General features: G+C 24.7%; 2 protein-coding genes across 2 annotated transcripts; both read left to right on the top strand.

The window, feature by feature from the left end:
* Positions 1–934: 934 nt before the first annotated feature.
* Positions 935–3468, top strand: LOC145838495 (uncharacterized). Its single transcript, XM_082946103.1, has 2 exons — positions 935–1040; positions 2449–3468. Exon 2 carries the CDS (start codon positions 2450–2452, stop codon positions 3338–3340), a length of 891 nt encoding a protein of 296 aa, XP_082802229.1. The 5' UTR covers positions 935–1040; position 2449; the 3' UTR covers positions 3341–3468.
* Positions 3469–4884: 1416 nt separating this feature from the next.
* Positions 4885–10692, top strand: LOC145838524 (ATP-dependent RNA helicase DDX18-like). Its single transcript, XM_082946133.1, has 8 exons — positions 4885–5071; positions 5769–5864; positions 6611–6877; positions 7675–7800; positions 8368–8606; positions 8828–8993; positions 9257–9538; positions 10235–10692. The coding sequence occupies exons 1-8, from the start codon at positions 4904–4906 to the stop codon at positions 10403–10405; spliced, it is 1515 nt and encodes a 504-aa protein (XP_082802259.1). The 5' UTR covers positions 4885–4903; the 3' UTR covers positions 10406–10692.
* The last annotated feature ends 8972 nt before the right edge of the window (positions 10693–19664 follow it).

The following is a 19664-nucleotide window of genomic DNA, read 5'->3' as shown; positions in this document are numbered from 1 at the left end:
CCAAAAATTCAATACCTTAAGCACAAAGTAGTTATAAATTATTTATCTGCTTATTTTTGTATAATATTTTTTATATATTTTACCCATAAACTAAGGGTGATTTCTAATTACTAGTATAGTTTTATGTTCAATCAAAGAGTGGCAACTATTTAATTTTTTTAAGTTTTAACTTTTTTTTTAAATTGTTTTATACAGAAAATGAAATAATAAACAACATATTTAAAAACCTCACAAACAACATGCTTTATAGTTAAAACAAATTATATTAGCAAAAGTCACATAGAATAACTTTATTGTAGAAGAAAATATTGAAAGTAAAAATTAAAAATATTATTTTTAATACAAAACTAATGTATTTAGAAAATTTATGAAACTTTTCTTAACTGATCTGGTCACAAAGCTATAATTGGCAATTTTAAATCTAAGAGCTATTTTTGTATACTATGCATTGATTAGTTTATAAGTGAGGCTAAGTAGTAGTTTTTGTAAATAATGATTATTTTATTGAAATATGTGATTATTTATCCCTAAAATACTTCTTAAGGTAAATTTTTTAATAGTTTTTCCTTACATAACTTATTTTTTTCTAGTTAAAAGTTATTGTTATTTAAATGAATTAACCTTTTGATGCTTGATATATTTAAAAAGAAAACATATTTTTTAAACTTTTAATTTATGTTATTCAATAAACTCAGCAGACAGATAAATTTATATTTAAAAAATGCTATCCTAAAATATGAGTTCTTATGTAATATAACTATATCTTTTAAGAAATATTTTTTATAGATATATAAGAATAAGTAATTATAAAAAATAAACTAATTGTTTCTCTAAAGTTAAGCTAAACGCGTTTAGTAATGTTATATAATCTTACTTCATCATTTAATTTAGTAGTATAAAGCTTTTTTTTAGTTATCAAATTTATTTTTGATGTAGGTATAGCTGTTTTTTTCTAAAATTAAAATAAATCAAATGATGTAATAAAGCTATCATGAGAAGCTTGTTAACAAAGTAGACTGTATCACAAGGAAATACTACAAGTGCGTTTATTTGTTGTTATGAATTTAATGGTGATAATGTTTACTTAAAATTACTTAGTTTTATTTAAAATATACAAATCTGTTTAAGTTTATATTATTTTATAGATTTAATGCTATAAGTATAATTACTTATCTACTTAGTTTAGTTATTCTAAAACAACTGGTAATTATATTTCATATCACACATGTTTTTTTAAAGAAAATTTGTTTTGTTTTCAATCAAAGGTTTTATATTTATTATTTGTTTTTGCATATTTTTTGTGTCAAAACTTCAATCTTACTTTTATAATTTTTTAGTTTAATGAAGTCAGCATTTTTTTTTTTAAACTAAAGAATAATTTGAGTAACACTTATAATAAAAGTATAATTAAAGTTTTCTTAGTTTTATTTTTTGTCAAGTTCTTGTTATATTTTTTATAAAAAAAGAAAAATATAATCACATAGTTTGTTTACTTTATATCAATGTATTAAAAAAAAAATATTTTGAGTCATTTTGAATTTGGTTTCTTAATTTTTTTTTATTCAAACTTGTGTCATCTAAATAAATAGAACTAAAAAACTGAAAACAGTGCCAGTCGTAAGCTTTAAAACATACTATTTAGTTGATTAAAAAAAGATATTTTGATTTTTTTAGTGTTACATTTCATTAGCATATAATAAATTAAATCTTCTATGAATTTGCTGGAAATAGCAGAAAGTAAACTTGTACTATTTAGACTTTAAAGTGCTACATAATCTAAACGTTGAAATAATTTTTATGTATTCTATTTTTATACAAAATGTATAATTTGTTTAAGATATTTAATTATTTCATATACAGAGAAATTATGTATTTTATTTATATTATTTAAAATATTTTTTGTGTGTATACAAAGCTTCAAAAAAAGTCCTAACTGCAATTTTTTTTTGTTTTAAATAGTCACTTTTAATGAGAAAAATAATTTAGCAGCTATATTCTTTTTGTATTAATTAGTTTAAACTTTTTTTGAAGTTGCAAATTCAAATAAAAGTTTTTTAAAAGAGTAGTTGTGAGCAGCTTGTAGCTACAATTTTCTTTTATATTAATAAACTATTATGTGTAGTATATTTAGTAATTAAGTTTTATTGAAACATGATTATTTAAGCCAAAATACTTATATTTTAAATATTTTCAATTAATGTTTAAAAAAAAAGTTTTTTCTACATTGATAATTTTAGATAAATTTTTTACAGAGTTTTTGCAGCTTTTTAAGCATAGCTAAGTGATGTTACTAATAGATATTTTAAATTTGGTTATTATTAAAGTATTTTAGTACAAACATAGCTTTTATCTTTAAAAAATTCAGAAATAATTTTATTTGTTAGAAATGTATTTGATTTACATTTAACTTTTTTTTTAGAAGCAACACTTAAACAAAAACTTTTGCAGTATGTCAATGCCAGCTTTCCTGAGTAGAATGTTTTTTAACTGGGACAAATCTGAAAAGAAAAGACAATTAGAACTTAACATCAAACACAATGTAGAAGCCAGCATTCATGGCGCTCTATGTTTCATTTTTTTACTCACTTTGCTGCAGATATTTTTCAAACTATTTAAATTATCCTGCAATCAAAAATATGCTAGCCTTATAGGCTTCTTTTCTGTTGTGTGGATGAGTCTATTATCATCACTGGTAGTTGTTGAGTCTAGAAAAAGCTTTGGTGATGAAAACTCTACTATTCCTTTAGAGTCTGTTTTTTATTCTGTGATTGTTTCAGTAATTTATTTTCTACTAACAGCAAGAACGTTTAGAAAAACATTACCTAGCAGCTTACTACATCAGGGAGCTTTTGCAGTTGAAAGCATTCCTCAAGACAACTACGACGTTCCCATTACTAACAAGCAGAGATTGCTGACCCAGTACATCGGGTACAAGTTTGGATGCCACTCTTGTGGTAGGAGACACTCTCGCCTTGTAAACAATTTTCATCGCTTACTTTGCAAGTTAACAAGCTCTAAGATGCCCATAGCTGATTATTTTGCTGATCATCAACCGCCGTTTGCAATAAACAAGTCTAAAGAACTGAATTCTGGCGTGTTACTTCCCCATTGCAGGAGTTGTTCATATCAGCAGGCTGGCTGCGTCAAAAAAGCAATTTCTGATGAAAAGTGGCAGAAGAAAAGTAGAGAGCATTTACTAGTGCACTCGTTACTGGAGTTTAGACTGTACAAGCTTTGGCTACCCTGGCCAATAATACTTCATCAGCAACTTTATTTTTCGCTTTATCAACTTATTGTTCATTATGTTTATCAGCTTTTTGTGTTAATCACTGACTTTTAATATATACAAAATATTATTGATCACTGTTCTTTGCTTTGATTGCCTTTTTAATGATGTTTTTATGCAATATTTTTGTCTGATACAGTTTTTAATACGTTTTTTTGCAAAATATATTTATTTGCCCAACTTACTCCAGAGTTTTTTATGAAACAAAAATAAAAATATTCTTATTAAGGTTTTTAATTCTATTTTTTTATGTTTTTATAATGTTAAAATCGTTTTTATTTGTAAATTAACCTCTTTTTTTTATGTTAATTAGTTTTTAGATTTGTCTGATATTTTTTTTTAGATATTTATTTGAAGATACCTTAGATTATTTTATAGTTTTAATATTTTGAAGCATTACTTGATTGATAAATGTGCAATAGTTTTCTATGATTTAATAGATAGAAAAGATTATTGTAAAACAAAGTAATTTAGATTATAAATTAAGAAAAATGATATAAACTAAAATATTGCAATTTTTTATACTAAAGTACAATTTAATTTCACATATTCTCTAACTTATGAAAATTTAGAAATGTCTACTTTGAAATTAGAACTTTCTGGAAAAAAAGTATAATGCGTGTATAAAACACAAAATATTTGATTTACGAAGCTCTTTTTATAAAAGAAAATAGTGTTTTAATTTTTTAAAGGAAATTAAAGTCTTAAAAAAGCAGAATATACACCCTAATGTCAGTTTTCTAATCTGTTCTGTTCTAAACTTATCTAGTTTTAGTCAACTTGTAATGACTGAGCTAATAATTAAATATATTCTTTAAAAGTTGATTTTGTTTTTATAACCTTCAAATAGTCTTTAAAATTTAGTTCAAAAACACTTAAAATAAATAGATATATCAATCCAATTTTTCACAATCTTCAAAAAAAAATGGTAAGGTTACCTCCCCAGCCAAAAATTATTATTTTTTTATTAAAAAGTATAACTATCATTACAAGTTCAAAAAAAATCTCTTATCGCTAGCTTAAAAGAATATTTTTAAGTATTATTGTAACACATAATGTTTTAAAACAACACTTTTTTTAACAGAAATATAAGTGATGTGTTGTTAATTACTAATTATAAACGTATGTATATATACAGTTTACTATTTTAAATCAGTGTATGTTGTTATTAACTTACTTTGTATATAAATAATTTGTTTTTAAGTCTGTACTTACAGTTTGTTTTTGAAAATTAAGTCCTTAAAAGTTTTCAAACTCAATTCTGTGTCAAATTTTTATAAAGTTTTTTTTATACAAAAAATATTTTTGTTGTTATAGTTTTAAATCTAATAAAAAAATTTCATGAAATTCTCAGTGTATATACGGAAATTAAATTTACTTACCTTTGAACATTGTTTAATTTAATAAATAAACCTGTTAAAATTTATTCAATTGATTTTATATAAATAGTTTAGGTTCTTTTGTTTAAAAGTTATACATTTATATTGTAATATTTTTAATACTCATAATCATAAAAAAATATGAGCTGCAATATTCAAAGTTTGCTGATAATTATTAAATTTCTTTCTTTTAATTCAATATTATTTTAAACAGTATTTATATAAGTAAACTACCAAAATGACAAGTTCAAAAAATTTAAAAGTTCAAAAGAAACCTTTAAAAAAGACTACTAAGAAGAAAACATTAGTAGCACCAAAAGAGAAGAAAGTTTTGATGCAAAATGTTACAGTTACAAAACCTAAAAAAGCTTCAAACTTAAAAGTCTTACCTGGAACTTCGCTACAAGTTAGCATTTATTTACTTAATTTTATAATTTTGAAGTAAAAAGTAATTTAAGTTGTTGAAATATAAAAAGAGTGTTACTTCATACAATTCTATAGCTAATAATTAAGTTTTGTGTTCTGAAAACATTCTTAGACAAACTGTATTTATAATTTTAAAAATATTTTATTCGATTTTAAAAATTTGCTAACACTAATAGTTAAGTTATCAGTTTTTGCGTTGCTGTTGCACTACTAAAAACAGCTTTTTTAATAATGCCATGTATCTCTAAGCTGCATCAAATAAAAAGCATTTAATACTAAAATAAATTAAGTTTTTCTGAATTAGTTAATCACGAATTTTATTGTATTACAAATTTTTACACTATACTAAATAAATAGTAATCTATAGATAAAATATATTATTATTTTTTTCTTGGTAATTTTTTTTATAATTTAGGTAATTGTTCAATTTTGTTTTATTTAAGAATGCAATAGTTTTTATAATGTTTTAAAAGTACATTTACTTTAATTATTCGAATGGTACAAATATGTATTACGAAAAGTAGAACTTTAGTTTATAAACTAAATTGATGTTTATTTTTGCAATTTTCAGTAAAACAAATAACAATAGTGATAGCTTTTTCTAATAAGTAGTTAGTTTAGCTATTAAGATTTTGTTCTTAAAAAAATATTGTCTATAATTATATAACATAAACCAGGTAAAAATGAAGAAGTTAACATCAAACAATACCAACAACTTGTATTCATTACTGAAGTTAGACTCTCAAATTCTCAACAATATCGAAGAAATGCAGGTTATTTAACAGTATACAGAAGAAAGAATTTAGCTTTGATTTATTGCCTATATGATTTCCTATATAAATTATTATTTTATCCGTATTTACAATTTAGTATTTTTTTGAGCTTACTTAGTTTTTGTTTGTTTTAAGAATTATTTTATAATTATCTGTCTTTTGTATTTAGTCAAATGATATTCTAAACTACAAGTCCTATTAAGTTATTGGTACTAATGATATTCCACTATTATAACTTAAAATGTGTTAGATAAAAATGTTATTATTCACTGTAAAATTAAAGAATTATAAATTATAACATTTTAAATGATATTTTTTTACCAAAGGGTAGTCAGAAAAACTTCAACATCTTTAGCATAGTAATATTATAGGAATGTTTTTAAACGTAATTATACCATTTCTACTAAGTATATAGAAAATACTCATTATTGTTTTATATTTTATTCACAAACATTTTCAAGACTATACAAGTTTCATTATCAAGTTGTAGATGTTAAATGAATTTGGAAAAAATAATTTAATAGCAATTTAAAAAAGTAGCATAGTAATTATTAAAAATGTAAAAAAGTTTACAGTGTAAAATACTCAACGACCTGTTTTGCTTTCTTTAAGTGTATAATATAAAAGTTTAGAGTTTTCAACATAAATTTTTCAAAGTTTAGCCTTAAAAACAAAACAGTAAATATTTCCAGCCTTATTTATAGTTTTCACAAAAGTACATAGTTCTAAAAAATATATTTCATCAGGCAAAGTACTTGAACAGCAGCGAGCAGAAAGTTCAGCAGCCTCTGTTGAAAGGATGCGACATGCTACTTCGCACTGAAGGTGTTGAGAAGACGCTGCTGCTGGTCAGAGCTGTTCAAATCGTTCACCAGCTCCAAATGTCTCCCAAGCACGGCCTCGGCGCTGTCTTCGTGGTGCCCAACCCTGAAGAGGCTCAAGAACTTTTGTGTGTTTTTAGAGAGCTTTTGGAAGGAATGGAGTACAAATGCGTGATGGCAGTCAATGGAAAGGTAATATGGTTTTTTAATATAAATTAAATTATAAATAAATTATGCTGCTTGGATTGTGCACAATAAGATGTAGGGTTCCTACTTTGCTTGCTTTTCCTTAAATTTTTGCATCTTTATGATTTTTTAGAATTTTAACTAGATAAAGTTCATAAACTTAAAAAAAGCACTATATATTTATACATAATAATTTATTGTTTTAAGTGTTTTTTGTTATAAATTTGTTTTAGTTTTGTTAAATTAGCATATTTATTATCTACAGTTATTAACATTTCAAACCAAAAAAGTATCTATTGTTTACGTCATAATATTACAAGTTACAAACTTATTGCAAAATTAATTAATAACTTATCTTTCATTCTTGATAAAGTTTTATGGAAGTAAGACGAAAAGCTTCGAATTAATAATAGATAAAACTATTTAACTATTTAGTTGCAAATGGTATTTATTTACGACAAAAAATCTTCCAACAATAATACAAATAATAAATAATTTATTTATTTTGTAATAAAATGTATTAAGGATATGCTTTTGTAAATTGAAATTTAAATATCTAAAAAAAAAACTTTAATCCAAGTACTAAATAAGTTTTTCTAAATGTTACAAAAAAAAAACTTTATTTAGTTTAATTTATTTTATCTAATTAAGATATTAATTTCAAGCTATTAGTTATTTATTAAACTTCTAAATGTGAGTGATTAGTAAATAACATATGCTCTTTTTAAATAAAGTTTAGTTTACTAAAATTTTCTGTTTTTTGTTATTTTTCATTTTGTTTAATTGGAGTAATGTTTAAAAAGGACGTTAAAAATGAACGTAAGAAGTTGGAGAAAGGAGCAAATATTCTAGTATGCACTCCCGGAAAGCTCTTGCACCATCTTGAAACTACCGCTGATCTTCAAAAAAGAAATCTTCAGTATCTTGTCGTAAGTTGGCTATTGAAAAATTAACTACTTGTTATTTCGCTAATAAGCAATGTTTATATTATTGTTTTTTTTTATATGAAGTTATATGTTTTACTGCTCTTAATGATAAAATGTTTTTTTTTGTATTTCAATTACTTAAAAAGTGTTCAATATATTACATCAAACACTTAATACATAATTTATTTTAAAAATTTTCTTAAGTTATTTATACTTTTAGGACAGATAACATCGCTTTTTCTTATTAGGATGATAAAAAAAATTTTGAATAGATTTTATAAGTTTATTGAGTTTACAAAAATTTCCATCCTTTTGTAGTTACTTAGTAGTTTTTTTTTTGAGTTGAAAATAAAAACATTATGTAAATACTGTGTGTTTATAATTGGAATAGAATTATTTTAAATGACTAAGTTTTAGATATATAAATCTGGTAAAGAGATCTTTAATAAATAAAGGTAAATCTAGTAAATATATTTGAAAATGTGTTTTGAAGCATTTACTATGAAAAGTAACCGTCCGAGTAATATTAATGTTTACAGAAAAGTAGAAACAAATAAAAAATATTATCAGGTAAGCAATGCTGCTGAGATTGTTGACTTGGGATTGGAGGATAATTTGATTAAAGCAATGCAGTATCTTCCGAAAACCAGGCAGTCTGTACTGTGCACCAGTGACTATCAGAAAACTGAGAATTTGACCAAAATCGTGTTGAAGACCGGTCCGCTTTACTTTGACAATATAGAAGAGAAAGAAGACGATGATACGGTTGACTGCACTTTGGACTATTTGTACTGTGCATCAGAAAAAAGGTTTTTTTAAAGCAATTTAAAGTTTAAAATTTAAATATTTTAATTTTAATAACTAATTGTAAATACCAGTTTTATTAATTTATATTTTTTATTTTATATCTTTAGCTGAAACCATGTATTTTTGTTTTACTGCAAGTTCATTCTCATCACTGGTTATGATTTTTTATTAATCATTATTATTACCACATACTATTTAAATTGATAAATTTTAAATAACAAAGACTCGCCACCCTTCACACGATGCTGACGAGAGCGAAATCATCAAAAGTAATTGTTTATTTTTCAACTTCCATGTCTGTGAAATACCATGAAGATTTGCTCAATCATCTCGATGTAGAGTGTTATGCAGTGCACAACTATTTCGAGAAAAGGCAAGACAACTTGCAGGTAACTTTTTATCAATCTCATTTATTTTGCTGTTTCTTTTAATTTTATTTATAGAAATTAAAGCCTAACTTAGCAAATAAGTAAAACTTATTAATGAAAACGCGCAGAAAATTTTTATCTTAAAATCTGTTTATTAAAAAACTACCATCGTTCAAAAATATTTAAGTAGCAGAAACAAAGTCATTAAAAATTTTAAAATTAATAGTTGTTCATACAATATTTACTCGAAAGACTCCTAACAAGCTTGTTAAACGAAAATTCAGGTGTTCAGAGATTTCTGCAATTGCGAGACGGGAATCCTGCTGATTAGCGAGAACTCTGCCAAGAGCTTCGCCATGCCCGAAGCTCACTGCATCATCTACTACGATCCTCCGCAATCGGCGTGCCAGGTGAATGGCCAGCTTGTTGGTTGCACCCGGCAGATCATCTTGTTTCTCAGGCAGCACGAGTCTTCCTTCCTCGACCTGCTGGAAACCGAGTCCTCGCAAATCACCCCCATGCAGAAGTCGAGCGTGCAGGGAAAAATCAATAGTTTGACCGCCGAGGTTTGTCGAAGTTCTTATATCAGATTTTTGTATCGAAAAAATCAAGTTTTTTTCTTTATAGCTAATTTTGATTGTCATCGAATATCTAAAAATAGGATTAATTAGACTTTTAAGCTTAAATAATGTAGTAAAAATTTATAATATTTTTTTTACATCTTCCGTAGATTGTTCAAATGCTTCTTTTTTTTTTGCTTTAATAGTTTTAAAGAATCGAAATTGTGTATTTTTAGATTATATTCCAAAAAATTATTTTTTTGCTGGCTAAAAGTTTCAAAAAAAAAGTTATTTATGTTTTGAAAGAGAAAAAGTATGGTAAATAGTTTGTAATGATGTTCTAATTAACCAGATTTTTAATTAATATATCATTTATAAAACCAACTCGGGGTTGAAAGTAAAAAAGAATACTTTGAAATATAAAAATTCAAAAGTTGCGCTAAGAAACAATATAACAGAACTGTTAAAATAGATAAATTTTCAACACAAATTAATATACTTATAACATGTGAAAAAAATAAAAAAAATTATTTACAAACAAAAAAATTGTAAATAAATGTATACTTCACAATTTTAAGCGAATTAAGAAATGTGAACAGTTTTGAACTTCTTTCGTATTACAGTACTTCAGTTTTTATTAATTTATAAGAGTATTTTAAATGCGTTGTAAAATTATTTTTGTTTACTCAACTTTATTCACAGATGTATGCCCTGCATCAAAACTCACAAGAAGCGTACAAAAGTTACATCGGACAGTACGCAGCCAACAAGCACAAGGAGGCGTTTGACGTCACCAAGCTGGATCTTGTCAAAACCGCGCAAGGCTTCGGTTGTAAAGTGCCCCACTTTGTTGACCTCAGTATCAAAATGTAGTTGTTTAACTATAAAAATAAATATTTACAGCGTTGTAAAGAGTTCTTTAGTAGTTTTTAAAGAAAACTATTTTAGTTTAAATCATTTAGGTTGTTGAAAATTTAATAGTTAAGTTGTCCTTTTTATGAATTTTGTTTTAATTTTTTTTTCACTTTATTTGTTATAAATTCCTTTAATGAACAAAAAATATTGAACCTTTAGTTAAAAAAGAGACACTTTTTAAGGATATATACAACTTATTATACTACTGATTTGATTTTAGTTAATACTACGTAGAAAATTTTTGTTGTAAAATAAATGTTATAACTAACAATTTTATTTATTTACTATAACTTCATGCAATTTAAAAAAATTAAGAATAAAAAAAAGTTTTGTACTCTTTTTCTTGATAAAATTATTTATAGTTTTTTCATATTTTTTGGTTAATTAAGCTCTAGAATATTTCAAGTAATCACGTATGAGATAGTTTTGTTAATCTCTTTTTAATAACTCCTAATTATTCACTTGTCAAGATAAGTATTACAATTGTTTTAGTATAAAGAAGTAAGTGTTTTTTTATTGTGGAAATTAGTTAGAATGAAAGTATGTAGATATTTTAGACTATCAAACTATTTGATAATTTTTCCTGTACCAGGTTTAATTGATAGTAAGTCGAGTTTGAGATGTATCATTACTAAAACTCTGTCAATATTCAGAATTTACTAGCTAAAAGCAGGGCGGTCACATACCTGGAAAAACCTGGAATTTGACAATTTAGGCTGAATAAACCTGAAATTTTGAACAGAAATCAATAAAAAACCTGAAATTTTAAACAGTTTTAACGTGTTTAACAGTCAATTTTCAATTTGACACAAAAAATCTATCATACAGATTAAAAAATGTGTCATCAATATTTTTAATTAAGAATGCACGTTTTAAGAAGCTTTTCAGTATCTTTTCAATGTTATTATACTAACTAACACAGTTTTTAAACTTAATATTAGGCCCAAAGACATATACTTTTAAAAATATTGAAGAAATTCAGAAATTTAAAAAAAAATCTAAAAACCAGTGGCCTGGCCACGCTGTGATAGTTTTTATACGGATCTTAACGAAACAAATTTGTTGGAATATACATTTATAACTACAATTTTCCCAGTACTTTTCTTTAATGAGCTAACACAGGGGTCGGCAAACTGCGGCCCGCGGGCCAAATGCGGCCCGCGAGCACGTTAGTTTTTTGAATGGAATGCGGCCCGCGAAAGAAAATTTTGCGGCCCGCGAGCATGTAAAATTGGCCCGCTGAGCAAAAATATTTTTTATGTTAAATTTGTTTGATTAATTTTGTTTTAAGATCCTGTATAACATTTTTAAACAATTAAAAGACTTGACTGATTACAAAAATGTGAAAAAGACAGGTTAGCATTCCACCAGGTTTTTTCTCAATTACATAACAACTTTCTTCTTATAACAGCAATATTTTTTCTGAAAAAGATTGTAAAAAGTGCTTTGAATTAGTAAGATAGTTATAAAATACCCATTAGTAAAAACTAAATGCAAATGTTTTCCGTTTTGTACAAAAGTAATGCACAGTAATTAACTAAAATGTCATTTTTTTACAGTTTAGTTTTTTTAAACGTTTTATACCTAAGCTTCTGTTACAGATGTTTTATTACTAAATTTTATATTCTAGTGTGCACAAAAAAATTAAAAATAACAATAATAATAAGAAGAAATAACGTTATTTTGGTTTTGACACCTTTGATTTTTTAGAAGTTTCCTTTGCATTTTAAATTAATTCCTATGCACACCAATGAACAAAGATGCTCATATTTTAAACCACTTTTTATTTAATACTTAACGAGATAAATTTAGTTTATGCATAGTTTTCTAACATTATTTTTTCTACATAAAATATCTAAGTGTGTACAGACACATTTAAAACAATATATATATAGGACATAAATTAAAAAAGTTTTTGTTAGGTATACTTTTTGATTTTTCAAACAATGTTTGTTGGCAAAATAAGTTAGTTTTTGTGCGTTGCATACTAATATAAACAGTTGCTGTTTTTTGGAACTACCTATTTAATACAAACTAGATTGATAAATGGTAATTTATTAAGTTTGTACATTTTTAATCAAAGTAGTTCAAATTTGATCAAATAAACAAATAAAAGTTGCAACACACTTAGACTATGACTATTTGAAGACTTCAAATCTCAGGCCAATTTAGTAATTTTTCAGTTTTTGGTTTAGATAGCTTTTTGTATGCTAATATATCAGGCTAGTTTTGGTCACTCGGACTGACTATTTTCTTTAAAGAGTGGTAAATTAAATTTATTTTGTATGCTTTGTTCAGTACACAGTGTTGATTTGAATTAAAATATATTTTAGATTTTAAGTCTTGCAGCTGATATAATTTGAATTATTATTTATATTAATTGTATACGTATAAGTGTTGCTAAAATATCCCGGAAAGGCTTGGAATTTGACAATGTATGCTTAAAAGATCTGTAAAAGCCTTGAATTATCGAAAAAACCTGGGATTTTAAACAGTTTTTATATGTGAAGTAATAAAATTTCGATTTGACACAAAACATCTACCATATAAATATTTTTTATTAAAAAACACATTTAAAGTAGCTTAACAGTAAGTATCTTTTAAATTTTTCTGCATTATTTAACACAGTCTTTTTTTCACTTTTAACTTAATCATATACTAAAATAGCAGCAAAAGTTGTATTTTAAAAAACTTTATATTGGTGCATTGCACTTTTGCTTTTAAAATCTTTTTTCCTATTGTTGTGCTTTGTATTGGAACTAAACCTAGAAATTCTTCTAAAATGTTAAAATTAGTAAAACCACCTGTAATAAAAATTCTAAAACGAGCAATATACGTTGTATCAGTTCTCACATCTTAAAAAATTGATTTAAGCCCTAATTTGGTTTATGCGGCTTTAAAGTCTTCAGAAATTTCCTAAACACGACTTCTTTTACATATTGAAGAAATTAACAAAAATAGTTTACTAACCCCAAAACAAATTATTTAAATAAGTATTCAACTCTAAACGGTATCTTTTTTTAGTAATTACTTTTGCTACTTTATAACTTGCCTTAACAATTTTTTTCTGATCAGTCTGTAGTTACTAAAAATAGTTATGTGCGTTGTTAAACTGACTTAAGCGATTTATTTTTTTTTGTTTCTCGCATTAACTCCAAACTAACGTAACATAGTTCTAATAGCTCGTCTTATAATTCACATTTGTTCTTTTTAAATGCAATATTTTTATTGCAGATAAAGAATTGCTATAATGGTCAATAGAAAGTAAGTTTTTTCAAGTTCATTAATAGCTTAATAAATTTTTATACCTTTGTTAAAAATGATTAAAAACTTAATTGTTCATTCAAAATGAATAATATTTATTTTTCATTTATATAGTTAGTTCACTGTTATTAAACTTCGGTATTTCTTTACTTTTTGATTTTTATTCTAAACAGGGTTGTCAAACAAACAGGCTAGTTTAAAAAAAATTTTAATTCAGGTGTATCCGAAACTTTTATTTCAAACAACTTGAATAAATTTTCGAATTCTCAGAAAAGTTTTTATGATTGTAGTGTAGTTTACTAATTATATTTTTTTGTCTATTTACATATTGTGCTTTTTTATAATAATGATATTTTACTTATGTATTTTTGCTTGATTAACAGAAAGTTTTTAGCTATATTAATTTTTAGTAAACTTTTAAAGTGACAACCGGAAATGTTTGCTTTTAAATTGCGACCGGGTAAAAGATTAACTAATTACTAATAAGGTATTTTATTAAAGTATTCCAGCATTAATTATGTTAAAAAATTTGATTTAGCTTATCTACAGTATAAATAGGTATTAAATTTATTTAACTATCTAATTACTGAATTTTATAAAGAATGCAAACTATTTAAGACGCAAAAAATATTTTCAAAAGTTAACATTTTTGAAAAAATGAAAAGGTGGTTCATAATATAAAAAATGTACAAAAGTGACTCATAAGTATTTTTCAAGCTCAGTATTTATAGAGAGTTAGGTTGTAAGTAAAATAATAAAAGTATTTTATTAAATTTAACTTATTAATTGTTTAAGAAATTACATATATTACTAAGACTTAAGTATGATAACAATGTAAATTCATAACCAATAGATGTTTATAAACCAAGTAGGCATTCTATGTGCAGCTAAAAGTCACTTGAAGTAATAAAGTGAATAAAAGTAAAATTATCTCTGGTGTGACCAAAACTAAAGCCAAAAGATTATTCAAATATCACTAAAACTAAAACTGTGGCTCGCGAAGATTTTGAAAATTTGAAATTTGGCCCGCGAGCACCAACTACCTGCCGACCCCTGAGCTAACATATGTTTCTCTGTGTTAGGTAAATTAGCATAGTTTCTTGGAGTTAAATATAAATTAAAATTTGTAAACGCATAAAAATAAATACTGGAAAACAGAATAGAAGATTAGGGTAATGAATAGTAAAAGTTGTTCTTATTATCATTTTTTATGTATTGAATTTCATCCTCATCCTTTTATTTAAAATCGAATGTTTGCATACTTTAGAAAGCAATTATTTAAACGTTTAGTATTAAACTTATCTTAGAAAAAGTTAAGATTTATAATGTTAAAACTTTTAGTTCTTAAGTAGATATCGGTGAGCTTAAATCGCGCTTAGCTGGTAAAAAGAATTTATTGATTCGTTAAAATATCAATATTTGTTAATCTGTTAGTAAGTGTGGCCTAAAATTTTATCAAAATAAATTTTTAATCAACACAAAAAAAAAAGGATATCGGAAATTTTTAAAGACTTTATAAAACAGGTTTCTTAAGTTCATCAGTGTAGCGCTGTCAATAATTTTTACTCTACTAACATATTATTCCTCTTTAAACCTTATTGATTTTCTCCATATAATTTTATTATAAAGTTTTACATCGTAGAAGATTAATTAAGATTTTTAGAAAAATTCTATAGTTTTACTACGTGTGTGTCGTAAAACTAATCATGTTCGAAAACTTTGTAGATAAGATTTTGGAATTCAAAAATATTTACCTCATTAGAATCTACTAAATCTGAAGTTTTTATTTATATATATTTAAAAGCTCCACATATATCGTTATGTATAAAATTTTAATGATTTATTATTATAAGAACCAAAAAAGCTTTATAAATACATATTTTTTTGTTACTTTAAGAACTTTTTTTGATTAGTTTACCAACTAAACTATGAAATAAGATATCTAATTTAACGTAAACAAAAACTCTATAAGTTACATCGCGCCAACTTGCATAGCTTCAATTAAAATTGAAATTTTAATTTATGTTTGAAGTTTTAAATTTATTAGAATCCTGGTATTGTCAAAGCTAATTTTCCAATAAGTTTTTATTTTTTTGTGCGGACCAAACTGTGTATATTTTTCTCTAAAACTATGAAGATGTGGTTTTTAATATCGTTTATTGAACGATAAACAATAGATGAAGTTTGGTTTAAGGACATAGTGTACAAAGAAACTTTTCGGTTATCGAGTCGTACACCACATGCCTAAAAAATTTCTTACGAGCGAATATTCATAATTGTTTTATCATCTAAATATTTTAATCTTTAGTGATAAAATAATCAATTAAACGAAATGAAAGAAAAGAAAATTAATTTATTTTTGAGTTGAAAAATGTACTTAAAAACTTGTCTAATAATATAAGAACTAAAGTATTTATATATATGTATACATAGCTTTAAATTAACTAATAAAAGGAGATAATCAATAATAATAGCAAAACTGTGAATACTTGAATGATAGGTTACAACTTCTTTAAAGAAGGTAAAAATGTAATACGCTGAAATATTTTTACGCTAAATTTTATCAGTACTTTGTGCTTAAAGTGTAATTTTTCTTTTCTATTTAGTAATTTTACTTAAACAGTAAACACAATTTCACATTTGATTAGATAAATATACTATTGTATAATTTTTTAATGATTTCAAAGAAGTTAATTCTACCATAACTGAACTTAACTTTTACAAATGAAAATATAAAGATAAGTACTTTAACATTTATGCACTTAATGAGAAATAAATACAAAAACAATAATAACAACAACAAATTTCCTTCTATTTTAAAATATACTTTTTATATTTTTAATACTTTTCCAAGTCTAAAATTGTAATAACAGAAAGCAATTAATACTTGCAAACTTAAAAAAGAATAATTTTTTCTTTTTTTGATTTCCTAGAAAAGAAGATTTTTCAACATAAGTTTGCTTGAAACATTTATCTCGGCTTACTATTTAGATACTTAATTTTCTGTTAAAGTATAAATATCTATAACTTTTTTCTTACATTGGCATGCTAAAAAAGAAAACAAGTTTGTAAGTATTCCGAACCTTATTCAAAATATTATTCTTAAAAAGTAAGTTAAGCAACTGTCATACAATAAACAAACTTAATGAATTTCTTAATAAATAAAGAAATTTTCTAAATATACTATAGAATTAAGAAATATTTAAAGGTGTTTTACCAAAGTATAAATATACGGCAAAGTGTTTATTTTTTTCTTTTTATAAAAAATCAGTGCGTAGTGCATATAATTATATTTTATAAATTTATAAAAACTATTTTTAGTTAAAAACTTTAAGGTAAGTTTAGAAGTTTAATTACTTTTTTTAAACCGTTATTTTTTAAAAAGCTTATAATCGTTTCACAACATTTATTAAGGCAAATCTCTTATATTAGGTCAAATATAGTTTGATGAAATTTGAATTGTTTTTGCATTTTAATGATCGATGGTTACCATAAGTAACACTTAAAGTAGCGTAATTAAAAAAAAATACTATAAGACACATGACATTTGTTATACACTTTTCTTATAATAATAATTATGGTCGATCTTGTTTGTAGAGAATATTTATGCCATTGCACAGCCTTCGTTGTCCTTTGGTTTATACTGGGTACATACGTTAATATCATTTAGATATTATTATCACTATACTTATTTAAACTAGTTTTTGATTTATATCAGATGAAGGTACAACTTAGTATAATAAAAAAAAAAGGTAAATTAATACACATGAAAACTATTTAAATCATTTAATTTTTGCTGAAAAGATATAAAAAGCTTCATGCAAGCTCTAAAATTCTTATTTATTCGGTTATTTAATGTTTAGCTTTACTAACAATTTGTATTTTGAAAAAGTATTTACATACTTTAAGTGCTGTGTAAGTCTTTTGTCACTGTAGATCTTTATATTATCTTTGTAATTTTGGGTTTTTTTACGAATGATTTCAAAGATTTCCAAAACGGTTTTAACCGTGATATAAAAAATTATTAAAAAATTTGAACAGTGTATTACGAATTACTATAATTAAAGTGTTACAAAAGGCTATTAAGAAGCTATACTATTTTTAGAGTTTCTGCAAAACTACTTAAAAAATTACTAGCTTATCAATTTATGAAATTTGAAGCAATAGGACTAGCAGAGATTTGTCTGTTAAAAAGGTATTTTAATTCTAAAGAATAGTAATGTTTTTTCTTTACATCAACGATGATAAATAAAGTATATCTGCGTTAATAAAAAATGATTTTGAAAAGGCTACAAGTGTAAAACACTTCAAAAACTAATGCTATAAATGAAACGTAATTGCTAAACTGCATTTTTAGCGTTTTTTTATGTTTAAGGTTGTAAAAAAGTTTATTAATTTCTATTTATTATTTCAGATTTGTTTTAGTTTCTAATAAACTTAAAAAAGTTTCATGAAAAACAAAGTAAGCAAAACTTTTCTAATAAGAATATTATGACCAATTTTTGGTTATTATTGTTTTAAACAGATTACTTTTGTTTTATATTTAAAGTATAAGTGAAAGCACATTAGTTGAATTCATTAAACTTTTGAACATGCGATTCATACACATATCATTAAATAAACAAAGGCTTCAAAAGACTGTTTGTCTATTATGGTTTATTAAAGAGGTAGGCAACTTTTCTAGTCGGTGAAATAGATGTGGAAAAATCGATTTGCATCGATAACTAGAAATAGAACTTCGTGAAACACCGTATTTTTGTTAGGATGGGTCAAGTATGCACGGAGTCAAGTTTGGCCGGGTGCTACTTTTACGCTTGTCGTAACTTTTGCACGGTTGAGTTTTATCTAACCAAAATAAAACTAACTTAAAAAAATATATATGATTGCAATTAAATTAAGTTCAAGTAAAAATTAAAAAAAAACTTTAGCTAAAGCTTAACCTAATCTTATTGAAGTTCAAATATAAGTAAAATAGTGCTGGATACGAAGTTACTCAGTCAAATGACTTGACATTTTCAGGACTATTTTTAAGACTTGTTATTGATTAAAACACCTTAACTAAAAAAATACGTTTTATAACCCAAAACAATAAATTAATTGCTCAAAAAATGAAAAGAAAGTCTCACCATTGTTAAAAAAACTTAAAGTTTTTGGGCTAGAAAGTTTGTATACTAAAAAAAGAAAGTAATACCCAAAGCATAAAGTTTCATGTCTTTAATACATCATATATATATTTGAAATTGTTTTTTAATTGACAAATGTCAAAGTTCTTAATGCGAAAACAGAGATCAACCCTGTCTCCACAATCAAAACATGCATTTTAAAAGAAGAAAATCCATTAATTAATAACAAAAAATAGCAATAAAATAAAACTAAAATCAAACAAAGCAAAAAATAAATTGACTTGTACATAAGTTGTTTTTAAGATAAGCTAACTGAAATTATTAAGTTTTATTTGAAACGTCATAATGTGTTTTTTTGTGTGATTCGTTAAAAATTGTGCTATGTACTTTATTTCGAAGACACGTGTTAAACGTTGAGACTTAGTAAACGATACGAAAATTAGTTGTTTTTTTGTATTATAAATATCATATATATATATATAGAAATAACATACACAAAATAAACTTTTGCTTGGTACAGCTGTTTCTGCGTTTAATACGCGTCCTCAGCCAAGTTTTATTTAATGAAAAGCAAATTTGTAAGTACAGCAATAAAATTATACAAAATTAGTTATTACGTAATAATAGATAGTTGATTTTAGACAAAATTTTTGACAGAGTTTTTAGATAAGTTGCTTTCTATAATGTATGCAGCCAGTTTGTAATTCGTTTCTTTTGTTTAGAGATTCAGATTTCTTAACTTTTAAAATTTCGATTTTTTCCGCATTGCACAATTTACATCCGTTTTTTAAACTGTATTTATTTTTCGTTCTTGTTAATATTTCCCACTG

Source organism: Thalia democratica, chromosome 6 (genome assembly GCF_965202585.1).
Source record: "Thalia democratica chromosome 6, ktThaDemo2.hap1.1, whole genome shotgun sequence".
Classification (NCBI taxonomy): Eukaryota; Metazoa; Chordata; class Thaliacea; order Salpida; family Salpidae; genus Thalia; species Thalia democratica.
This window is presented reverse-complemented; position numbering and strand designations above follow the sequence as displayed.

What these genes read in the sequence shown, in the direction of transcription:
- LOC145838495 (XM_082946103.1), top strand. Translation starts at nt 2,450, where the DNA reads ATGTCAATGCCAGCTTTCCTGAGTAGAATGTTTTTTAACTGGGACAAA.
- LOC145838524 (XM_082946133.1), top strand. Translation starts at nt 4,904, where the DNA reads ATGACAAGTTCAAAAAATTTAAAAGTTCAAAAGAAACCTTTAAAAAAG. An exon ending in TACCTGGAACTTCGCTACAA is followed by an intron (nt 5,072 to 5,768) that starts GTTAGCATTTAT and finishes AACATAAACCAG; the next exon opens with GTAAAAATGAAGAAGTTAAC. An exon ending in AAAGGCAAGACAACTTGCAG is followed by an intron (nt 8,994 to 9,256) that starts GTAACTTTTTAT and finishes ACGAAAATTCAG; the next exon opens with GTGTTCAGAGATTTCTGCAA.